Source organism: Camelina sativa, chromosome 6 (assembly GCF_000633955.1).
Source record: "Camelina sativa cultivar DH55 chromosome 6, Cs, whole genome shotgun sequence".
Classification (NCBI taxonomy): Eukaryota; Viridiplantae; Streptophyta; class Magnoliopsida; order Brassicales; family Brassicaceae; genus Camelina; species Camelina sativa.
The window spans coordinates 17534219-17555018 of record NC_025690.1 but is presented as its reverse complement, the minus strand read 5'-3'; the positions used below and the strand labels follow the sequence as shown (position 1 = coordinate 17555018).

General features: G+C 42.1%; 4 protein-coding genes and 1 pseudogene across 4 annotated transcripts; 2 read left to right on the top strand and 3 right to left on the bottom strand.

The window, feature by feature from the left end:
• LOC104791980 (50S ribosomal protein 5, chloroplastic-like) lies at positions 81-1000 on the top strand. The gene is made up of 2 exons (XM_010517992.1): positions 81-256; positions 531-1000. The coding sequence occupies exons 1-2, from the start codon at positions 166-168 to the stop codon at positions 887-889; spliced, it is 450 nt and encodes a 149-aa protein (XP_010516294.1). The 5' UTR covers positions 81-165; the 3' UTR covers positions 890-1000.
• On the bottom strand, positions 964-4458 carry LOC104791981 (aladin). The gene is made up of 14 exons (XM_010517993.2): positions 4164-4458; positions 4002-4057; positions 3718-3876; positions 3392-3506; positions 3210-3309; positions 2925-3104; positions 2635-2693; positions 2325-2412; positions 2155-2236; positions 1823-1922; positions 1678-1729; positions 1449-1586; positions 1255-1342; positions 964-1157 (listed from the first exon to the last, which is right to left on the bottom strand). Exons 1-14 carry the CDS (start codon positions 4219-4221, stop codon positions 1095-1097), a joined length of 1338 nt encoding a protein of 445 aa, XP_010516295.1. The 5' UTR covers positions 4222-4458; the 3' UTR covers positions 964-1094.
• LOC104791979 (heavy metal-associated isoprenylated plant protein 20-like) lies at positions 5618-6467 on the top strand. Its single transcript, XM_010517991.1, has 3 exons — positions 5618-5732; positions 5829-5904; positions 6025-6467. Exons 1-3 carry the CDS (start codon positions 5685-5687, stop codon positions 6390-6392), a joined length of 492 nt encoding a protein of 163 aa, XP_010516293.1. The 5' UTR covers positions 5618-5684; the 3' UTR covers positions 6393-6467.
• On the bottom strand, positions 6660-7854 carry LOC104791978 (annotated as a pseudogene).
• On the bottom strand, positions 18759-19817 carry LOC104791977 (calmodulin-binding protein 25-like). Its single transcript, XM_010517989.2, has one exon. The coding sequence runs from the start codon at positions 19778-19780 to the stop codon at positions 19010-19012; it is 771 nt and encodes a 256-aa protein (XP_010516291.1). The 5' UTR covers positions 19781-19817; the 3' UTR covers positions 18759-19009.

Sequence of the window (20800 nt, the reverse complement as noted above, 5' to 3'; positions counted from 1 at the left end):
AGAATTAAATTCAAAACCGGATTTTACCGACTCAATTCAACCTAAACCGGAACAATCCAATCCGTTCGTTGAGAAGACGCAGAGAGTTAAAAAAGCTTATCCAGAAGAAAACTAATAAACTTGGAATGAAGAAAGCCTGAAGACGAACTCTTCCATTAGACGGAGATGGCTCTTCTCTGCTTCAATTCTCTCCCCTCTCTTTCTTCTTCTTCTTCTTCGCCGCGCCTTCTTCAACCTTCGTCTTTCGCTTCACAAGGTAATGCCTTTTCACTCGTTTCTAGTCTTTGACATTTTCGCTTTAGCTTCGTTTTGCCGACCTTTAGCGACCCATGAAGCCGAATTCGAGATCCTAGGCTAATTCAATTCTGGGTTTTCGAGAGAAAAAAAGAAGAAGTAGCTTTTGATTTAGAGCAGTGAGGTTTTGAACTGAAGATATCGAAATAGGCTTTTTTAATTGAGACATTTAATCGAACACTTGGTTTACTTGTAATGCTCTGATCTTTTGTGCTTCTTCATTGTGTAATTGTCAGTTTTGAGTCTTAAACCCAACGCTGTCGAGTCCAAGAACCGAGTCTCTCTCAGTGCTTACAGCTTGTGTGGTAGCCATGGAAGAGCTGCAGCAATTGTGGTGAAGGCCTCTGCTTCTGGCGTTGACGGTGCTGAGCCCGAGAGCAATGAGGAACCAAAGACTGTTGTTGCTTCTGTTCCAGTGGATAAACTACCGTTGGAATCAAAAGAAGCTAAAGAGAAACTGCTCTTGGAACTGAGGCTGAAGATGAAGCTGGCCAAAAAGATTAGGCTACGTAGGAAACGTCTGGTTCGTAAGCGTAGGATGAGGAAGAAGGGTCGATGGCCACCTTCGAAGATGAAGAAAAACAAGAATGTCTGAAGTGCCTCAACTGTTTGCTGCTTTTCTTATTTGTTTTTTGTGTAATGTTCTTTTTGCTGTTCAAGGACCATTAATGTACTTCAAATGCAACCATTGTTTTTGGATTTAACTTCGAGATGAGTTCTTTAAAGAAGCCATTCGTCTACATAGAGTAACCAGTCTATCAATAGAACCAAAATGTTTGGAAACTTGCACCATTTGGCTACTAAGGAAGAACATGTGAGCGAAAGATGAGAGGATAGGTGCAACAGAATCCGGTGCTCCAACACTGCAATACGATATGTTTGAAAGGTTGATTAACTGACTGGTTCTATCTATCTAAATACTTTGGCATGAAAAGAGACTTAAGTGGGCATATGGCTTACCACGGAAAGGAGTGGACCTTGCTTGAACTTGTCATGGAATGAAAAGGAGAGAGCATTCGGGTTTTCTCCAGGTCCTCTGATGAAACCGCTGTAATCATAAAAGCATGAAGATTTGTTAATTGGTTTGGACAATGCAAACATATATAAAAGAAGGGCAAGACAGATGGAATAGATAAACAAAAGGAAGTACTTACACTAGTGATGCTGATACAATGGGTGTCCTTCGAGTGTCGTAGATGGCAATCAATCCTTTGTAATTGTCATCGCCTCCTTTATATGATACAGCCAATCGTTCCCCAGATGCATCCCATGCTATATTTTTGATTCCCTCACTGGTTTATTCAGTTTAAGAAACAACAATATCAGGAAATAAATTAGAGAAAGGCCTTTCCGGGTTTATTCAACAACAACCAAACAATTTACCAGCCAGTCTGGGAAGTAATCTCTGGCAATTCAACCGGTAAAAGATGGGCATCTGATAGTAAACCAAAAAGAAACAGAGGTTTAGTATGGTAACTGGCAAGTTCTTCTAGTAGTATAGGCAAAAGACTTTGAAGTTTCTACATACCCAAGGATGGTGGCTTGGATGAGAAATGAACTGAGCCCAGTGTTGAAGATTTCGAAAACGAAATCAAGATAAACCGTCCTTCAGGATCCCATATTGCACCCTATGAAAGTTAGTATCAAGAAGTATTTTAGCTTAGATTATTGAAGAAGATGAGACACAGTTGCAATTTCATACATAAAAGAAGGGAAATGAATGCTTAGTAAACAGAATGAAGTATGCGCACATATGCAATGCATAAAACACTAGCAACGTTGACCCATCCAACAAAACCACCTTTAGCAATACGCTACTGCATATCTCACTATCCTATGTGGGATCACGACTGAACTTACCGTGACAGATCCAGATCCAGTTGACAAAGACCAGGGCTCAGATGTCCATGTGTTTGTTTCCCAAAGGCAAAACGTCCCATCACTGTGACAAAAAAATATGTGATTAGCAAACACGTCAAACGGGAGGCTATTTTCCACATCTCTAAATAGAAAGAGAGTTGATGTCTTACAATCTTGCTGCAAAGAAGTAGTCTCCTGTAGGTGACCATTTGAGCATTGATATGCCGCCTAGTCCCCGTCGAATAGGTGTCCCCGCTCCTGGAAGATGTATAGAGATCACTTTCAGAAGAAACAAGGAACTCAATCCACTTAAGCAAGATGCAGTTTCTCATATCTCAACTCAAGAATAAGAGAAAGAAAACAAGTTCAGTCCTCAACTGTTTGGACTTGATTTACTGATACATCGCAAGAAGGATAAATGTTCAAAAATTTGCATGCTAATGTGCACTAAGAAAGAGTTCTAAATTGCCCTTCTATTACCTTGAGAAACATCCCATATGGTGAAAGATGAGCTGTCATATGAGGCTGATGCTAAATATGTGAAAATAGGTCAAGGAATAACAGGATGGACAAAGTTAGGGACTCATGTGATGCAAAGACTAGAAAAGATCCAAGAAAATCCAAATATCTTCCCAACAAATGCCGACCTGAGATTCAGTTTGATAAGCAACTATGGTAATTGAAATGATCTTGAAAACATGTGCAGTTAACTAACAACACCAAAATGAAGTAAAGCGAAACAGTTGTAGCAGAAAACGTTTTAAGGATATCTTCCACAGGGGCTCCATGAGAGAGCACTAATTTGCTCATCATTATGACCCCGAAGAAAGTCCACCAAAATCCAGCGAGTTCCAGATCCTCGAGATAGACTTCCCCTCAGCGCGGAACCACCGGATCTAACCAATGCCATATTACCTGGATAGGAAGCAGCCCATATGCATATTCCTCCCCTGTTTCAAAGGAACAGATGTCACAGTAGAATCAAACTTAGTTATCTATCTATAAAACTAGCTATTCTAGAAAGTAGACAGTATCAGAAGGTCATTAATACACACCGACAGGCTACGGATAGGGATTTTCCACCATTTGGTCTCCACTCAAGGGCTTTAACACTTCTCTGGGAATCACTTGTCAAAATGCAAGGTTCTTTCTCATCTGTTCAAAAGAAGAATATGAAACTGTATGCACACTCCGGCACATGTGCACTAGGAATCTGGAATTGAATTAAAAAACATACCTTTGTCTTCATAATCACGAATTGTAACTTGATTTGAACCGGATATAAAGGCAAGAATATGCTTCCCCTGATGCCAACTCACTCCTTGAAGATCAATCTCTGAGAGGAGAGTTACCTAAAAACGAAAAGGTGAGCGAGGCTGTGCCTTAATTTAACAGCTACGATAATGGCATTTTAAAACTGCAGAGAACATCCTAAAACACCTATTTTGAATTCCCCTAGATACATAAAGAAAAGTATTTGTAACTAACCATCACAAAAAGCTAAGCCTTGTTTAGTCCACCAAATAAACTAACAAACACATAGAAGTCAACCAAAATTCTTACATCGGTGGGTTGTAAAATCTGTTTAAGAGAGTCTGCAACCATGGTTTGCAGAGTAGCCACAAGTCCTTTTCTAACAACACTTTCTTCTCTATCTCCATTCTCTTTTGCCTGCAGAGGGCTAGGTGTAGAGTCGAACGAAACAGGGCTAAACACCATTCCCTGTGATAAACCAAAACCCCCCCCCCCCCCAAATTTTTCAACACACAGTTTAGCTATCTACTAGAATGGTATCAAGCTATATGAAATCAGGAATTGAAAAAATAAAAAAATAAAAAAGAACATACGAGAAGTTTTCCATAAGTCTCTTGAGCTCGATCATCAGACAAGTTCTGACCCGTAACTGCATACCGTAAATCCAACCATTATAGCTCAGAAGAAGTTTCGAAAGCCCTAAAAAATAGAATAGAGAAGATAAGCTCTGAAAGGAAGAAAGCTATAATACATACTCAAGTCTCTGTTGATCTCGCAGACGGTGACGGAACCGGGTTGAGGAAAAGATGCCATTGTCCTTCTTCTGTAGAGTGTGTTGTAGAATGAGAATCCGCAATTTCAAATTGAACTCAGTGACTTGGAAGTTTTGTTCGGTGTTCGAATCTAAAGCAATTACTTATCAGCCCAATTTTGGTGGATTAGACTCGCGATAAAAGCAGACTGTGAACGGAGAACGGCGACGGAGATTCGCCGGAGAAACGGAGAGAGAGAAATTGGACTAGACTGAGAGGTTTTGATTTTTGAAGAATTAGGGGTTTTTTTTTTTTTGAACTTGATCTTATTTCTGGACCGGGACTTAACCGGGCATAAAAAACAAAATCAAATCGAGGAATTGAGTTTGAACCGGACCGAACCGGATTAGTCCATCCTGACATTCTTGTATTATATTTTTAGGTTCAAGAAATTGTAATGGTTTTTGATTATGCTTCTTCTAGGTAATTTACGTAACTCAAAATTCAAAGTTTTTGTTTCTGAGACTGTTACTTATAGAATACACAAGTGACAAGTTGCATATATCATAATGTGTTGTATTACCCTTTTGATTTTGTTTTCATTAGTGGTAAAGCGAGTTATATTTTGTTTCCGTGTTTCGATTTGTTTGCTGTTTTTATCTACTTGCAAATGTCATATTCATATTTTCGTTATTTTTCATTTCAAATATACTTCTAAAAAAAAATTATTATATTCACGCACCAGAAGCCAAGAAGTCGATTCTGAACAATATGAGAGAATCTGGCAGACGGCAGTTCCAGCATGTATTTGTACAAATATTTGGGCTATTCACACGACTCATATACTTCCTATTAATCAGCTAATATGTGTCTGTATATTCTGTATATTTCCAACATTTGGTAATTGGTAGGCATGGAGATCTTGACTTTTGAATATGGGTGCCACTTCGGTTTATGTTGCCACTTCGGTTTATGCTAATCAAAACTAATCAAAAAATAGATTGGTCGGTCTTATTTTCTCAATATCCAACGAATCTAAATTTCAAGAACAAAGATGTAGATTTTTTTTTTTTTTGTGGAATGTCTTGACTCTTGACTTTACCGGATAAAAATAATTAACGTTAAAAAGACTGAAACACATCATTTTCCAATGTTAAGCTAATGGTTTAATTCTTTGGTATACGATATAATTATTTTGGTAAACCCTTACTCTAGTAATAAGACACAATAATTAAACTGAAATAAATAAAAAAATGTGAAACTCTGACGACACCGAAATAATACAAGATATAGTATTAATGTGTAAGACTTAGGACATAAGCTTTTTGCATCTCACAAGACGCAAACGCGGTTTCTTGGAATCACACACCAAATGTTCCTAATACGCGCAGACATTTATACACCTATATAAGCATATCTTATACACGTTAATTATATTACACAACCAAAAGATCACATTGAAAGCAAGAAGATTTTCTTAAGACTAAACGTGAGAAGCTCGGAAGAAAACATAATTATAAGACAATGCTTGATTGGATACATGGAAACTCTCGGTTACCAATCGCCCTATCTGTAAATTGCCATCTATTTCTTTGCTCGATGATGTCCTTCTCGGTCGTCTTCTTTTCCTCATTATCTAATGTATATTCTGTTTCTTTTGTTATAAAGATTGTGGAGCTTTTGGTAGATATGGATTGCCAAGGATGTGAGAGGAAGGTTCGAAGAGCCATTTCCAAACTCGATGGTAAGAAAAGAGCGATATAGATATAAGAATATATCTTGATTAGTATCGTTATACAATCATTTTTTAGTCTTAATGCATATTGATATAGTTAAAACAGTTTAATAATCAAATTTTGTGTAGGAGTGGACACGGTAGAGATAGACGTGGATCGACAAAAAGTGACGGTCACGGGATACGTCGATCGGGAAGATGTTCTAAAGATGGTGAAACGAACAGGACGAACAGCTGAGTTCTGGCCTTTTCCTTACAATGGATATTACGGTGATTATTATACATATCCTTCTCAGCATTTGGAACAATCGGATCAGAAGATATATCATCAGCCAGAGAATACGATTTCGTATAGTGGAAAGTATGATTACTATGACAACTCTCCTTCTATCAACGGTTATTATCCTCGTCCATCCCAAAAAGCTCAACCTACCATTGATGAAAATGCTCTTCATCTTTTTAGCGATGATAATGTTCAAGCTTGTATAGTCATGTGACTTATTATTGTATCATTTCTGACGTGGGATTTGTATCATTCTTTCATTCATCTATTCATTTATTCATTTCGTAAATGTAACAAAACTATTACTTATACTTTTTCTCTCCAAACTAAATCCCAACATACAAACGGATTACGAAAACGTACTTGAATATATATACCATCTCTACTTTAATCAGTTTCAATGTTTCATTAGTTATCAAATTAGAAAAATCTCTTTAACAAAATCGAAAACCATAAGTTCTATTGAAAATCTCTTAACTAGCTAAGACAAACGCATTGTATTATCGACATGATCTGGAAATGTCCAAATTATGACAGAATCGTGACGCCTTCTTTCTATCGGGTAACTGCCTTCAAGGTCCACGTATCTTATACTATTTCGATTTGGATCATAATATAAGACACATAACCTATCATCAGATGAGTACACACTATTCACAAAAACAATCTCACCACAACGCGTAACACCCGGAATGCACCATTTTTCAAATCCCTCCATCTCATATAAGAAAATATTGGACCATCCTTGTGTCTTTTGATCACCATCCTCTCTAATCCAAATTTACACACTCTTTTCGCAGCACATGAATCCTAACTTCCCTTGGTAGTCTATCAGAAGCGAAAAGCGATCCGTCAATGTTTTTGGAGCGTCTACCGAACAAAATTTCTCGGATCGAACCTCAAAACTCATCAATTCATATGTAGACGTAGAATTATATATTGAAGTTTTTGCTCGGTAGTAAATAACCCCGTTGATGCAAATCGCACCAACCAATGGAAAGTGATCATATCTAACGCCTTGGATGGTCCTCCACTGTTTTGATGTGGGATCTCCCAATGTGAAAACTTGACAACCTTTCTCCAAGTAGTATAGTGGTAAGAACAATACTTTGTATTGACTTTGGAGAGGGTCGTATCCGAAGAAGCAAGTGCCCATGTTCGAAGTTTCCATGCTCTTTGGTAAGTGAAAAGACTGCCTTATGGTAGGGTTATACACAGCTGCCTCACGACGAAAGTTTGACCAACAAAAAATCAAGCCCCGGACGTATTGATACATCCCTTCAGGGATTAGTAATGATTTTTTGTCAGTATCTTGAAGGAAATTATTAGACGAGAAGACTAAGAAACATTCGTTGGGTTGGCCTGAAGTGTAGTGATCGAAGATGAGATGGGCGTCACGAGGAGGCTGACTCAAAGACCGATTCACGATCGAGTCTATGAAGTCTCTACGTCTACTGATAATCAATGACCATTCCTTCGAGACGCATTGGAACTTCACTAGAGATTTGCTCGGGAGCTTTTTTAGTATCTCCACTGTTAGGTCGATAGGGATAATGATGTCTCCTGTGGAGACTGATCCATTGTGACCAATTTGTGTCTTGTATGGCGAGGTCTTGTCGCTCATCTCTTCACGTCCTCTCTTCATGATCACCTCTATTTGTTGTGGAACCCTAGAGCGAGCAAGGAAAGAAAACGAACAATTTTGTTAAAGAAAAATAAAACTGAAATACATCGTAGGCTCTCTATATATATTATCTCAGTTCTGTTCGTGTTAAGTTTCTATGGCTATACTCAAAAACTCAACACAAATCAGCTCAATCACTGAGGCACAATGATGCGACCCCGGACTACGGACGTGAACCACGGACGTACGGACGGAGCAAACTCAGCGGAACGATTCGGAAGTACGACTTGGTTGGGCCGTGAACGAATGGAATCGGCGGATGGGGCGATGTACGGAAGGAAACGACACCAAGGAACAACAAGAACGGACGGAGAGAGATTCGCGAGGAGATGCTCGACTCGTTTGGCTCTCGGATAGATGGGGATAGAGATGGAGCGAAGTAGCGACACACGAGGGATGACTCTCCTTGTGATACAGCCAAGCTAGAAGATTACGAACCCGGTTCGTGTAGCTTCTAGGGTTTTCGTTTCAATCTCTGGAAACGAGAGGAAAGAGATAACTTTGTTCTTTATTATTGATAGTTTACCTTCACATGATAAGGTCTAGGCCCTTTATATAGGGTGGCTTACATAAGGGGACTCTCAAAACCCTAAACACGTGGGTAAAACTAAAACGCATCGTCCAGGAAATAGTTTTAAAAGACAACGGTCATAAGCGAAATTAAACTAAGGATAGAATGGACATGTGGCCGAAGTGATCCTTGGCCATGGCCATGCACTAGGGATCATAGCCTCATTAAAACCCCCTTGGTAAACCCATTGGGAAAATACAAGGTGGGAAAAAGAGTACTAATTCCCCTAATGACTTGGAGGTCTTCACCCTTGGGTGATGTTGAAGACCGTTAGAAAAGCCTCGGTCGGCTGTCCGTTGGGTCCGTGATCAAGCGTCTCTTGTTCTTGAATAAAGCTTGGACAAAGATGAGGCACTTCTTCCTTGCGGTCCTAGCTGCGGTCCGGCTCCTTGTTGTAGCACCGGGCATCAGGTTCGGTGCTTGGGTTGAGGGCCGTCTACTTCCGGACGCAGTTGCGTCCTTGGTTCCTTGCGCGCTCCAGTCCTCGTCCGTGTCCGTATGCTGGCCATCGTCCTGGGTTCCATCATTCCCTCCCCCTTGGAAAGGTTTTGCCCTCAAAACATCTTCTTCGGTACCTACATTAAACAGGGCCAAGTCAGAAATATTGAATGAGGTCGAAGTTAAATATTCACCGGGCAGTTTAAGGCGGTAGGAGTTGTCGTTGATCCTCTCGACGACTCGGAACGGTCCATCTCCGCGGGGGCTCAGCTTGTCCTTCCTCTTCTGTGGGAACCGCTCTGGCCGTAGGTGCAACCAAACCCAGTCGCTTTCCTTGAAAACCATGGTCTTTTGGCCCTGGTTTGCTGTCCACACATAGTGTTCGGTACACCGCTCTATGTTGGCCTTCACTTCCGCATGTAACTGCTTGATAAGCTCGGCCTTGCTCGCGCCGTCTTGGTTCATTACCTCGCCGGGTGGTAAGGGTAACACGTCCATAGGAGTCAGCGGTTTGAACCCATAAGCGATCTCGAACGGCGACTTCTTGGTGGCCGAGTGCGTGGCAAGGTTGTAGGCGAACTCCACAAATGGAAGGCATTCGACCCTCGTCTTCCTGTTACTGCTGATGGTGGTCCGCAGTAGTGCTCCGAGGGTGCGGTTAACCACCTCGGTTTGGCCGTCCGTCTGCAGATGACACGCGGTCGAGTACAACAGCCGCGTACCGAGCTTTCTCCATATTGTCCTCCAGAAATGGCCGAGGAACTTGGGCTCGCGATCGGACACAATGGTGCGGGAGAGGCCGTGTAGTCGCACTATTTCTCAGAAGAACAGGTTGGCGAAGTGCATGGCATCGTTGGTCTAGTTGCATGGTATAAAATGGGCCATCTTGGAGAAACGGTCCACTACCACGAAAATAGCGTCTTTCTTGTCGCATGGTGGTAGACCAAGGACAAAGTCCATAGATAGGTCAACCCACGGACTTGATGCGATCGGAAGGGGCGTATACATGCCATAGGGACGCGTGGTGGACTTGGTCGTCCTGCACATAATGCAACTACCATGCGCTTCATCTTAGGCCAATAGAAGTGCTCCTTCAGGATGGCCATTGTTTTGGCTACGCCAAAGTGACCCGTAAGCCCTCCTCCGTGTGCTTCCCTCATTAATAACTCCCTCATCGATCTAGCTGGGACGCACAGACGCCTTTCCTTGAATAGGAACCGTCATGTAAAAAGAACTTGGTATACTTCCCTTTACCATGCTCCTGGTAGCAGTCGGCGAAGTCCGGGTCCAACCCATACGCGTCCTTGATGTGCTCAAACCCGAGGATCCATGCGTCCATGGTGGTGATCAGCGTATGGCGCCGTGAAAGTGCGTCGGCCNTATGGTGGAACCGCTGAGTTCATCAAGCATGTCGTCTAGGCGTGGAATGGAATGGCGGTACTTGATGGTGATGTTGTTCACTGCCCGACAATCCACGCACNTTTCTTGTACTTAATGACATATGGAAAGGTTTCAATAAACTCCAACCACTTGGCATGCCTCCTTTTAAGGTTGGTCTGGCCGCGCAAGTGCTTCAACGTCTCATGGTTGGTTTGAATGACACATTCCTTGGCCAATAGATAATGTTGCCAAGTCTCCATCGCGCGGACTAGGGCGTACAGTTCCTTGTCATAGGTTGGGTAATTGAGCGTCGGTCCGCTGAGCTTCTCACTGAAATAGGCAATAGGCTTGCCTCCTTGCGTCAACACGGCTCCAATGCCCACCCCAGACGCGTCGCACTCCACTTCAAAGGTTTTGCTGAAATCCGGCAAGGCCAATAGAAGCGCGTGTGTCAGTCAGTGCTTGAGCTCGCGGAAGGCTGCTTCTTGGGCCGGCCCCCACTTGAACTCAACGCTCTTATTTATGGTGGCGGTAAGTGGTGCAACTACCGAACTGAAATCCCGCACGAACCGCCTATAGAAATTGGCCAGGCCGTGAAAGCTTCGGACTTGACTGATATTGGACGGGATTGGCCACTCCTCAATGGCCTTGATCTTGTCATTGTCCACCTTAAGCCCCTGTGCACTTACAACAAAGCCTAGGAAAACTAGCTCGTTAGCTCCAAACACGCATTTCTTAAGGTTAGCGTACAGTTTGTTCTCCCTAAGAGTGTCCAAGACCAAGGACAAATGTTCTAAATGGTCTTCAAGTCATTTACTATAAACAAGGTTGTCATCAAAGTAAACAACCACAAACTTGTTGATATAGACCCTAAGGACATGGTTCATCAGTCTCATAAAGGTAGAGGGAGCATTAGATAGACCGAATGGCATTACCAACCATTCGTACAAACCTTGCTTGGTTTTGAACGCGGTTTTCCACTCATCTCCCTCTTTCATCCTCACTTGATGATAGCCACTTTTAAGGTCTATCTTGGAGAATATGGTGGAACCGCTGAGTTCATCAAGCATGTCGTCTAGGCGTGGAATGGAATGGCGGTACTTGATGGTGATGTTGTTCACTGCCCGACAATCCACGCACATACGCCATGTCCCGTCCTTCTTGGGTACCAACAAGACTGGCACCGCGCATGGACTAAGGCTCTCTCGGACGTATCCTTGCTTCATGAGTTCGGATACTTGGCGTTCAAGCTCCTTGGCCTCCTCGGGATTCACGCGGTAGGCAGGACGGTTTGGGAGCTGGGCTCTGGGTAAGAGGTCGATCTGATGCTCAATGCCGCGAAGTGGTGGTAGACCGTGCGGCAATTCATCCGGAAACACGTCCTTGTACCGTCGTAGGAGCGGTTTTATCATGGCCAGGACGGCGTCCTGCTCTGTACCTATACTCACAACATCCTTAAAGACCATCAATAAGACTTGACAAGNAATGTTCTAAATGGTCTTCAAGTCATTTACTATAAACAAGGTTGTCATCAAAGTAAACAACCACAAACTTGTTGATATAGACCCTAAGGACATGGTTCATCAGTCTCATAAAGGTAGAGGGAGCATTAGATAGACCGAATGGCATTACCAACCATTCGTACAAACCTTGCTTGGTTTTGAACGCGGTTTTCCACTCATCTCCCTCTTTCATCCTCACTTGATGATAGCCACTTTTAAGGTCTATCTTGGAGAATATGGTGGAACCGCTGAGTTCATCAAGCATGTCGTCTAGGCGTGGAATGGAATGGCGGTACTTGATGGTGATGTTGTTCACTGCCCGACAATCCACGCACATACGCCATGTCCCGTCCTTCTTGGGTACCAACAAGACTGGCACCGCGCATGGACTAAGGCTCTCTCGGACGTATCCTTGCTTCATGAGTTCGGATACTTGGCGTTCAAGCTCCTTGGCCTCCTCGGGATTCACGCGGTAGGCAGGACGGTTTGGGAGCTGGGCTCTGGGTAAGAGGTCGATCTGATGCTCAATGCCGCGAAGTGGTGGTAGACCGTGCGGCAATTCATCCGGAAACACGTCCTTGTACCGTCGTAGGAGCGGTTTTATCATGGCCAGGACGGCGTCCTGCTCTGTACCTATACTCACAACATCCTTAAAGACCATCAATAAGACTTGACAAGTGGAGTCACTAAGTGATCTCCTAACCGTACTATCATTAATCAAGATGTTCATTTTAGTACTCGGTTTCTTAGACATTTTCGATTGCAGCTCACAAATTTGTGTGGGAATCAATGGTTTTAGGCAAATACGCTTGTTGTCATGCACAAAGGAGTATTGGTTGGTGTGGCCACAGTGAGAGGTCCGCTTGTGAAACTGCCAAGGACGCCCCAAAAGGAGGTGGCTAGCTTGCATCGGAACCACGTCACACAAGACTTGGTCTTTATAGGGGCCTACACTAAACGGGACCGTGACCTGTTCGGTGACTTGGACCACGGCCTTGTCATTCAACCATTTGAGTCTGTAGGGTTTAGGATGGTTTGTGGTACTAAGAGCAAGTTTTTTGACCATGTTGGAACTTGCCACGTTGGTGCAAGATCCACCATCGATGATCAAGCCACAAACCTTTCCACTTACAGTGCATCGCGTGTGGAAGATGTTGTCCCGCTGGTACGTATCGTCCGGAAACTGGCTAGTATTAAGGACCCGCCGGATCATAAGCAGCACTCTCTCGTCAGGCTCGGCGATGGCTTCCTCGATCTCCTTAGCATCGTTCGGCTCGTCAGGTTTGTCGTCGTCCTCGAATTCAAGTTCCCTCGTTGCGGTAATAGTCATGGTATGCGGGTTGGGACAGTCTCAGGCATAGTGGCCTCGACCCTGGCACTTGAAGCATATTATATCTCGGCTACGCCCTTCGGTCGGCTGCGGCCTGGGATCGGTACGAGAGTCCTTGTTCTGGTCCCTTGGTTTGAATCGTGAGTCAATGGCGACAGCCTTAGACTTCTCTTGCCCGCGATGTCCTCCGAGTCCTGGGGACGAGTTAGGCGACCAGTTCGGCGTTCCTTGAGTGCGAGAGCGGTTGATGGTGCTGGCCTTTCTTTTAATCTGTTGTTTGACTTGCATCACGAGGTGCAAAAGCTCATCGAACGAATTGTACGTTAAGTGTTCCACCTTCCGCGCAATGCGGTCCTGTAGGTCGTCCAAGCGGTTGCGAAGATGTTCGAACTCTTCATAGTAGTCCTCAACGCTCTTGCCTCCTTGGGACAGCTTGTGGAACCTTCGCTGGAGCTCGCGGTGGTATAACAGTGGCACGTACCAGCGTCTCATCTCGTTCTTCATGGCCTCCCAATGGGGTAATGCACGTTCCCCGTTCCTTCTTCGGTCAACTTCGGAACGGTTCCACCACGTAAGGGCGTGGTCCGTGAATTGGGCGGCTGCATAGGCGATCTTTTTGGGTTCGGGATAGTTGTAGCAGGCGAAATATATGCTCCATCCTCCCCTCCCAGTCGAGATAAGCTTCCGGTTCAACTTTTCTGGCAAACGTCGGGGCTGTGAGTTTGTGACCCGGTTCGACCGGACGGTAGGGTTGATCGTCCTCATGCTCGTCCCTAAGACGATGGCGTCTCCTTTGGTAGGATGGACCATCGTCTTCTTCGGACGTTCCTCCTAGATTCGGGTCATAGCGTAGTTGGCGATCTTGGACATGCAGTCCACGAGCCGTGGGTTGTTGTTGTACGTCCTCTATCCGTTGTAGTCGGTTCCCTAGCTGGGCTAGTTGAGTCCGGATCTCGGCTAAGACAGTCCCGATTTCCGGGGTGGAAGCGGCTCTCCAGGTTGTGCGGCCATATCAGTTGTACGAACGGCGGTTATTGTACGGACAGTGGCTGCGGTACAGACAGCGGCCAGGTACTGTTCGGACGGTGGTCCACGCAGTGGCTGGTTGGAGAAGTGATACCATCAGCGGTCAGTAGTGGGTACTGCGGCGGTTGATAAGTCCTCCGGCGTACGGTCGTGTCGGACGGTGGCAATCGGTACTGTCGGTCGATCCGTGACGCGTGTCCGTTTAGAAAAGATCAAGATTGAAAAGGGAGGAAAGACACAACCTTGTGAGGAACTTCGGCTCTGATACCAACTGATACGACCCCGAACTACGGACGTGAACCACGGACGTACGGACGGAGCAAACCCAGCGGAACGATTCAGAAGTACGACTCGGTTGGGCCGCCAACGAATGGAATCGGCGGATGGGGCGACGTACGGAAGGAAACGACACCAAGGAACGACAAGAACGGACGGAGAGAGATTCGCGAGGAGATGCTCGACTCGTTTGGCTCTCGGATATATGGGGATAGAGATGGAGCAAAGTAGCAACACACGAGGGATGACTCTCCTTGTGATACGACAAGCTAGAAGATTACGAACCCGGTTTGTGTAGCTTCTAGGGTTTTCGTTTCAATCTCTGAAAATGAGAGGAAAGAGATAACTTTGTTCTTTATTATTGATAGTCTACCTTCACATGATAAGGTCTAGGCCCTTTATATAGGGTGACTTACATAAGGGGACTCTCAAAACCCTAAACATGTGGGTAAAACTAAAACGCAGCATCCAGGAAATAGTTTTAAAAGACAACGGTCATAAGCGAAATTAAACTAAGGATAAAATGGACACGTGGCCGAAGTGGTCCTTGACCATGGCCATGCACTAGGGATCATAGCCTCGTTAAAATCCCCTTGGTAAACCCATTGGGAAAAACCCAAGGTGGGAAAAAGAGTACTAATTCCCCTAATGACTTGGAGGTCTTCACCCTTGGGTGATGGTGAAGACCGTTAGAAGAGCCTCGGTCGGCTGTCCGTTGGGTCCGTGATCAAGCGTCTCTTGTTCTTGAACGAAAGCTTGGACAAAGATGAGAGCCGGGCACTTCTTCCTTGAGGTCCTAGCTGCGGTTCGGCTCCTTGTTGTAGCTCCGGGCATCAGGTTCGGTGCTTGGGTTGAGGGCCGTCTAGTTCCGGACGCAGTCGCGTCCTTGGTTCCTTGCGCGCTCCGGTCCTCGTCCGTGTCCGTATGCTGGCCATCGTCCCGGGTTCCATCACACAATCTCAGATCAAAGAAAAAGTAAAACGAAATAAGAAAGCAAGAACAAAAGCAATTGTTTACCTAGTTCGATGTGATGAATCTACGTCTGGAACTGGATTCAACTCAACAATTCACTATAATGGTTCAAAGTGTTTCTCTCAAGTTCAGGAACAGAACTTCAGAAAGTTTATAAGATAGAGATGAAAAGAGATACAATGAGAGAGAATAAGAATGTGTAAATATATCAACACAAAAGAATAAATCCTAATCCTTATGCAATTTTGATTTTTTTGAAACCAAATCCTCTTCCTTCTTGAACTTCTAAAACTGATGCCAAAAAATAGTGAACCATCATTAAACCAGCTAATCAAGTTGACATTAAACTAACCGGTTAAATTGGATCACACCATCATATTTGATTAGCTAATTGTAACTAACTGGAATTTTATGAGATTTAACAAATTTACCTAAAATAACTGTAATGAACCGAGTATAACCCTCTTTTTGTATATTTAATGTTTTTTTTTAAGTTTTTTTTCATAAATATTACAAATTTACCTGTATTGATTTTTTAATTTTAGCATACCAAATATATATGATTTTGTACGTTAGCTGTTAAGTTAAATTATATATATATGGTTATTTTGATTAAAGAATTTTATATACCATTAAATTGAATTATTTATATCTAGTATACATATATTAATTTAATAAATTACATAAGGTTGCTTGGTTTTATGCTAGTTTAGGTCTGGTTCTGTGGTTCAATGTTCAAAACACAACAAACAACATCAACGACACAAGAATTAGTTTTGCCGTTTACCTTTGTCGGCCGATACTCTCGACCGCTGGATCTACTTCGGCGGTTTGACGAGGCAGTTCAGCTCACAGTTCAATCCAGCGGTGGTTAGTTACGTCACCATGACTCCACAATCAAAAACCAAAAAACAAGGCAATCCAGAAACTTTCTACACAAGTTACAAAAGAAATCTAGGGTTTCCTTAATTCTAGTCTAGACGATGACAGCGGGTGGCTTACCAACAATGGTGGCCAACAGATCTCCCGTGCCTTCTTTCTCTCCTTCTTAACAATTCTCGATCGGCTCCGTTCAAATGTAGCAATTTACAACGGGGACAGCACAGCAACATTGTGACTCAATGGTCTCTCTTACAACGGTGGCAGAGCCGGACTCACATGGAAGTCAAACATTTCAATGGGGCTCACATAGTCACATGGAGTGTAGTAGGACCGTAGGAGCAGCCATTAAAGCGCTACACAGATGTATACAATCACCATCACCTGAAACTCTGCTATAGCTCGAGAATTAGACAATTTGGCTTTAAATATATGAAATTTCTCATGATAGTCTGATAGATAGATTTCCACTAAAGTATATGTCTACACTATTGTTGTACCCTATGCAATGTGGCTCTGTTTTGGAGAAACTCAAATGTGAGCAGCATCTGTTATTTCCATAGTCTATAATTCACAATAACCATACTTCAAATTCAGTATAGAAATGGTTAGTTGTGGCCATACTTGTGAAACCTGTATTGACTTGTTTTGATTACCTTGTTGACAAGTGTTTTGCCTTGCAGCTCGTTATCTTTACTTGTTGTTGGATCCATCTTAATACTTGAATTCTGAAAATGCATCATTTGGAAGTTCCCATGTTTCCACATTTAGTCTTTAGGCTATAGGTATATTGTTGGGCGTAAACTTACTTATTCAGATTATCTATTTGTCCAAGGAGGACAAAGGATTCATTCTTTTGTAGAATAGGATTTTATAGTAAGACTGAGGTGTTGTAATCTGCATTTTTAAGTTTTTCACTATTTGGAACTTCTTGATTGATTACTTATTGTATCAGTCCAGCTATCTGAAACATATGCAGAACCTATGCTGCTTAAGAAGGTTTCTTGGTTAAAACGACATAACTCAAAAACAAATGAGAAACAGAGGTGAGCTTGTAGAGCTAGATTTCATGTTATTCGAAGTGTTTGCAGATCTCAGAACACGCTTCACCAGTAAAGTGTAGGCTAAAAAATATCAAATCAACAGATGATTTTAAAAGATAAAGTAGGGATCAACTTGTAGAAGATGTGAAACACACTAATTCTTGTTTATCTACTCTGTTTTTTGTTTACTTCTACCATAGAACCGAAGGGAATAACTTACTCAATACCTCCTAGCAGAGAATAATATTCATTTATGTGTCGTCCTCGTAATTAAAAGTTCAAAGACCGACCCACATGAGACGATAGATAAGTGTCTAAATCTGATTGAGAGACAAAGTAGATAATAGTATCCCTAATAAACCCATCTCAGGTGCAACCACCAACAACCATTTCTATATTTGTCGCCTTCACATTAGTCTTTGTTCTGAGTTCTGACTACTGTATATATAAATTTATATAATCGCTTTGGTCAATCTATGGTCCCTCCTTATATTAATTGCCCGGTTAGTCTTCTTCCACCGTCCACACAACATGTTACCAATATTCATTTATCCTTTGAGTTGCAGTGAATAGATCCAACAACAAAGTGTGAAGTGCATCCAACAAATCTAGCGTCAACCTTTTGATTAAAACGTTTCCGGAATATCTTAAGCGAAGTGTTTTTTTAAAAAGAGTTTACGTTTTGTTTAATAATGGGCAAGTTTAATCTCTAAACGGGAGATTGGTGGTGTGTCGTGTAATTCAGGAATCAAAGAATCAACGCAAAATGACGATTAACAGTCAAACTAAGAACACGACTGATGATGAATTGATGATCACTGCTTCCTATTTTGTAGCATTGACGTTGACTCACTTTATAACTGACCCTGACCCTAAGAAGGTGTTTGAAAAAAATAACTTGGAATAAACTTCAAATTGCTTGCGACTTTTCTCGTAATTACTCTTCTATAAATTAATACATAGTAAGTATATTACTAGTCTTTTAACTTTAGTGTGTGTTTTCGGATCACCAAACCCATTAGGAGAGTTTATTTTATCTTTTTTTTTTTTTTTTACGATGTAATCTTTTTGACTTGGGGGTTGTTGTTGTCGCATTATCGTTTACTTTGACATGCTCTCCTTCCTTGCAGTAGTTGTTGAAAGCTAATCTTCTCTTTAGTGCTAAATTATTTGTTGTTGTTAACACTACTATGCTTCATTCTGTTCATGTTAAGATTTGGAAAAGAAAGAAAAAGAAAGAAAAAAAAAAAAAAAGGTCATATGGATTTGTATCAAGTAATGGAAACATTATTGAAGTGGGGATAACGTAAATGATTGTCTTATGTGTGATATTGACAACATGTATGTTCATGGGACCATCAAAGATATTCCCTACTAAAAGCTTCTTCTGATGAGAAGAAAAAAATCCTAATCTTACATTCTAACCTTTACGGCCTTATATTATTATCACAAGAGTATTTATCAGTGATTAATCAATCATAAACCAAAATTAATCACTGAGAGGCTGATTGAAACGATACATAATTCAATGATAAAAACTAAAACAGAGTTTTTTGATTAAACCATATAATTCCCCCAAAAGTATGAACACAGAGACTCCCATAGCCACAAAAGCTAAGGATGAAAAAACAAAGATCATTCATAGAGAAATACAATAAAGGAAAAAAAAAGATCTAATTAAAAGTAAAAAGGATTACATCTACCCAAAAAAAAAAAACAGTAATTAAAAATTACATAACTGTCCATGATTCAAGAGTTGGGAAGCTCGGGTAACTATCTAATTCCACGGCGGAGCCACCACCACCACCAACGTTCCCCGTCGTCGTCGTCGTCTTCGCGGCACTTGACTGATGATGAAACGAACCGATCTGAGCTGAAACAGAACCCAAATCCGTAGCGATGTTCTCTTGGTGATGGTTAGACAAAAACGACGACGTATCAAGCGTGGGAACAGCTGAAGAAGACCGATCGAAGCTCCCGCACGACGGTGGTAGTCTACAAGAGAGCCTGTGCGGCTCGGGCTTCACAAGCGGTGCGAAAATGCCGTTAGGAGAACCACCGATGAACTTAGCTCCGGTGACTTGCTGAACCATCTGCCGGAAATTAGCGGCGTCCGCCGTTATAAAAGTAGTCTGAGATTTCTTAGAGGAAACTCGAGATCGGCGTTTCGTCTGTTTACCACCGGAAACACCAGGACCACGTTTCCGTTTCCCTCCTCCACCACCGGCGGCGAGTTCCGGATCTGAGCCGAAAGAGACGTTGGAGAGAGTCTGAGGAGGAGAAAGATCGGAGACAACGACGGCGGCGGTTGGAGAAGAATCGAAGAAAGAAGAAGGAGAAAGAGGAGACTGATCAGTTGAAGTAGAGATGGATCTGTGAAGAGCTTTAGCGATTATATCACTATCGTGAGAGAAGGAATCAGAGATTAGCCATGAATCTATGTTGAAGCTTTGACGGAATGACCACGGCTCTACGCTCGCTAATCCCTCTGACGACGCCATGACTCACCGGAATATTTCGAANNNAAAAAAAAAAAAAAAAAAAAGGGAAGAGAGCTTTCTCTGTTTTTTTAAGTTAATTAAATATTTGGGAGATGAAGGAGAGAATTAAAAAAATGTGATGATGAAATTGGAAGGAGAGATAAATACTTATATAAATAGGACGGCGTAGAGAGAGAAACCGCGTGGAGAAGAGAGAGAGAGAGAGAGAGAGAGAGAGAGAGAGAGAGAGGTGAATAAGACACGCGTCAGCAGTATTGTACGGAACTCTGACTCAGCATCTCTCTCTGTTCGTCTTATTACTAATTTAATTAAGCTCATTGTTCTGACTCACTTACCCAGTATACTTAATTAAGGATTATGGCGTTCGCTAATCTCATCTGAAGATAAACCAGTTAAAACAATTCAAACTTTGAAGAAGCAAAATCAAAAATTAACGAAAGGGAAATGCTATAGAGGGTTACATAAAATGATAAATGCAAGTAGGCCCCTATCGTGTGACCAATAATAGTAGCTAGTAAAATATCTGAATAATGTATAATAAGCTATATATTATTCAACACAATTTAGATAATACTACTATACTAGTAGTAGTATTTTGTTGGGTCTATAAAAATATTAATCACACTATTGATTTTTGTCAAGCTTCAAAATTTATGGCCAGTGAGAGAGAGGCATCGTATTTAATTTTGTTTCCTTTTATATATTCTAGTGGGACAAATTATTTATTATAGTGATTTGTTTTCTGTCTAAATCCCATATACCACACCACCAACCTACAAACAATAAAACAAAACGTATACAAATATCGCAAAATTGCAAGGAATTGAAACTTTAAAGAAAGGATATATAGCTGATCATAAATCCAACCATGGTTGACCAATTCTACAACTTTAAATTCATTTTTTTTTAATGTAAGTCATTTTCTTGTGGGATATACATATATCTATATATTGTTTGACCTATTAAATTTTTCTTTAATAATTAGGTGGACTAGTGACAATTTTGCGAAATAAGCTTTAA

Excerpts from the sequence above, each read along its gene's own strand:
- LOC104791980 (XM_010517992.1), top strand. The coding sequence starts at position 166 with ATGGCTCTTCTCTGCTTCAATTCTCTCCCCTCTCTTTCTTCTTCTTCT. Across the intron at positions 257-530 it reads TTCGTCTTTCGCTTCACAAG|TTTTGAGTCTTAAACCCAAC; the intron begins GTAATGCCTTTT and ends TGTAATTGTCAG.
- LOC104791981 (XM_010517993.2), bottom strand. The coding sequence starts at position 4,221 with ATGGCATCTTTTCCTCAACCCGGTTCCGTCACCGTCTGCGAGATCAAC. Across the intron at positions 4,058-4,163 it reads CGAGATCAACAGAGACTTGA|TTACGGGTCAGAACTTGTCT; the intron begins GTATGTATTATA and ends TACGGTATGCAG. Across the intron at positions 1,343-1,448 it reads ATTGTATCAGCATCACTAGT|CGGTTTCATCAGAGGACCTG; the intron begins GTAAGTACTTCC and ends TTATGATTACAG.
- LOC104791979 (XM_010517991.1), top strand. The coding sequence starts at position 5,685 with ATGCTTGATTGGATACATGGAAACTCTCGGTTACCAATCGCCCTATCT. Across the intron at positions 5,733-5,828 it reads GGTTACCAATCGCCCTATCT|ATTGTGGAGCTTTTGGTAGA; the intron begins GTAAATTGCCAT and ends TTTGTTATAAAG. Across the intron at positions 5,905-6,024 it reads AGCCATTTCCAAACTCGATG|GAGTGGACACGGTAGAGATA; the intron begins GTAAGAAAAGAG and ends AATTTTGTGTAG.
- LOC104791977 (XM_010517989.2), bottom strand. The coding sequence starts at position 19,780 with ATGGCGTCGTCAGAGGGATTAGCGAGCGTAGAGCCGTGGTCATTCCGT.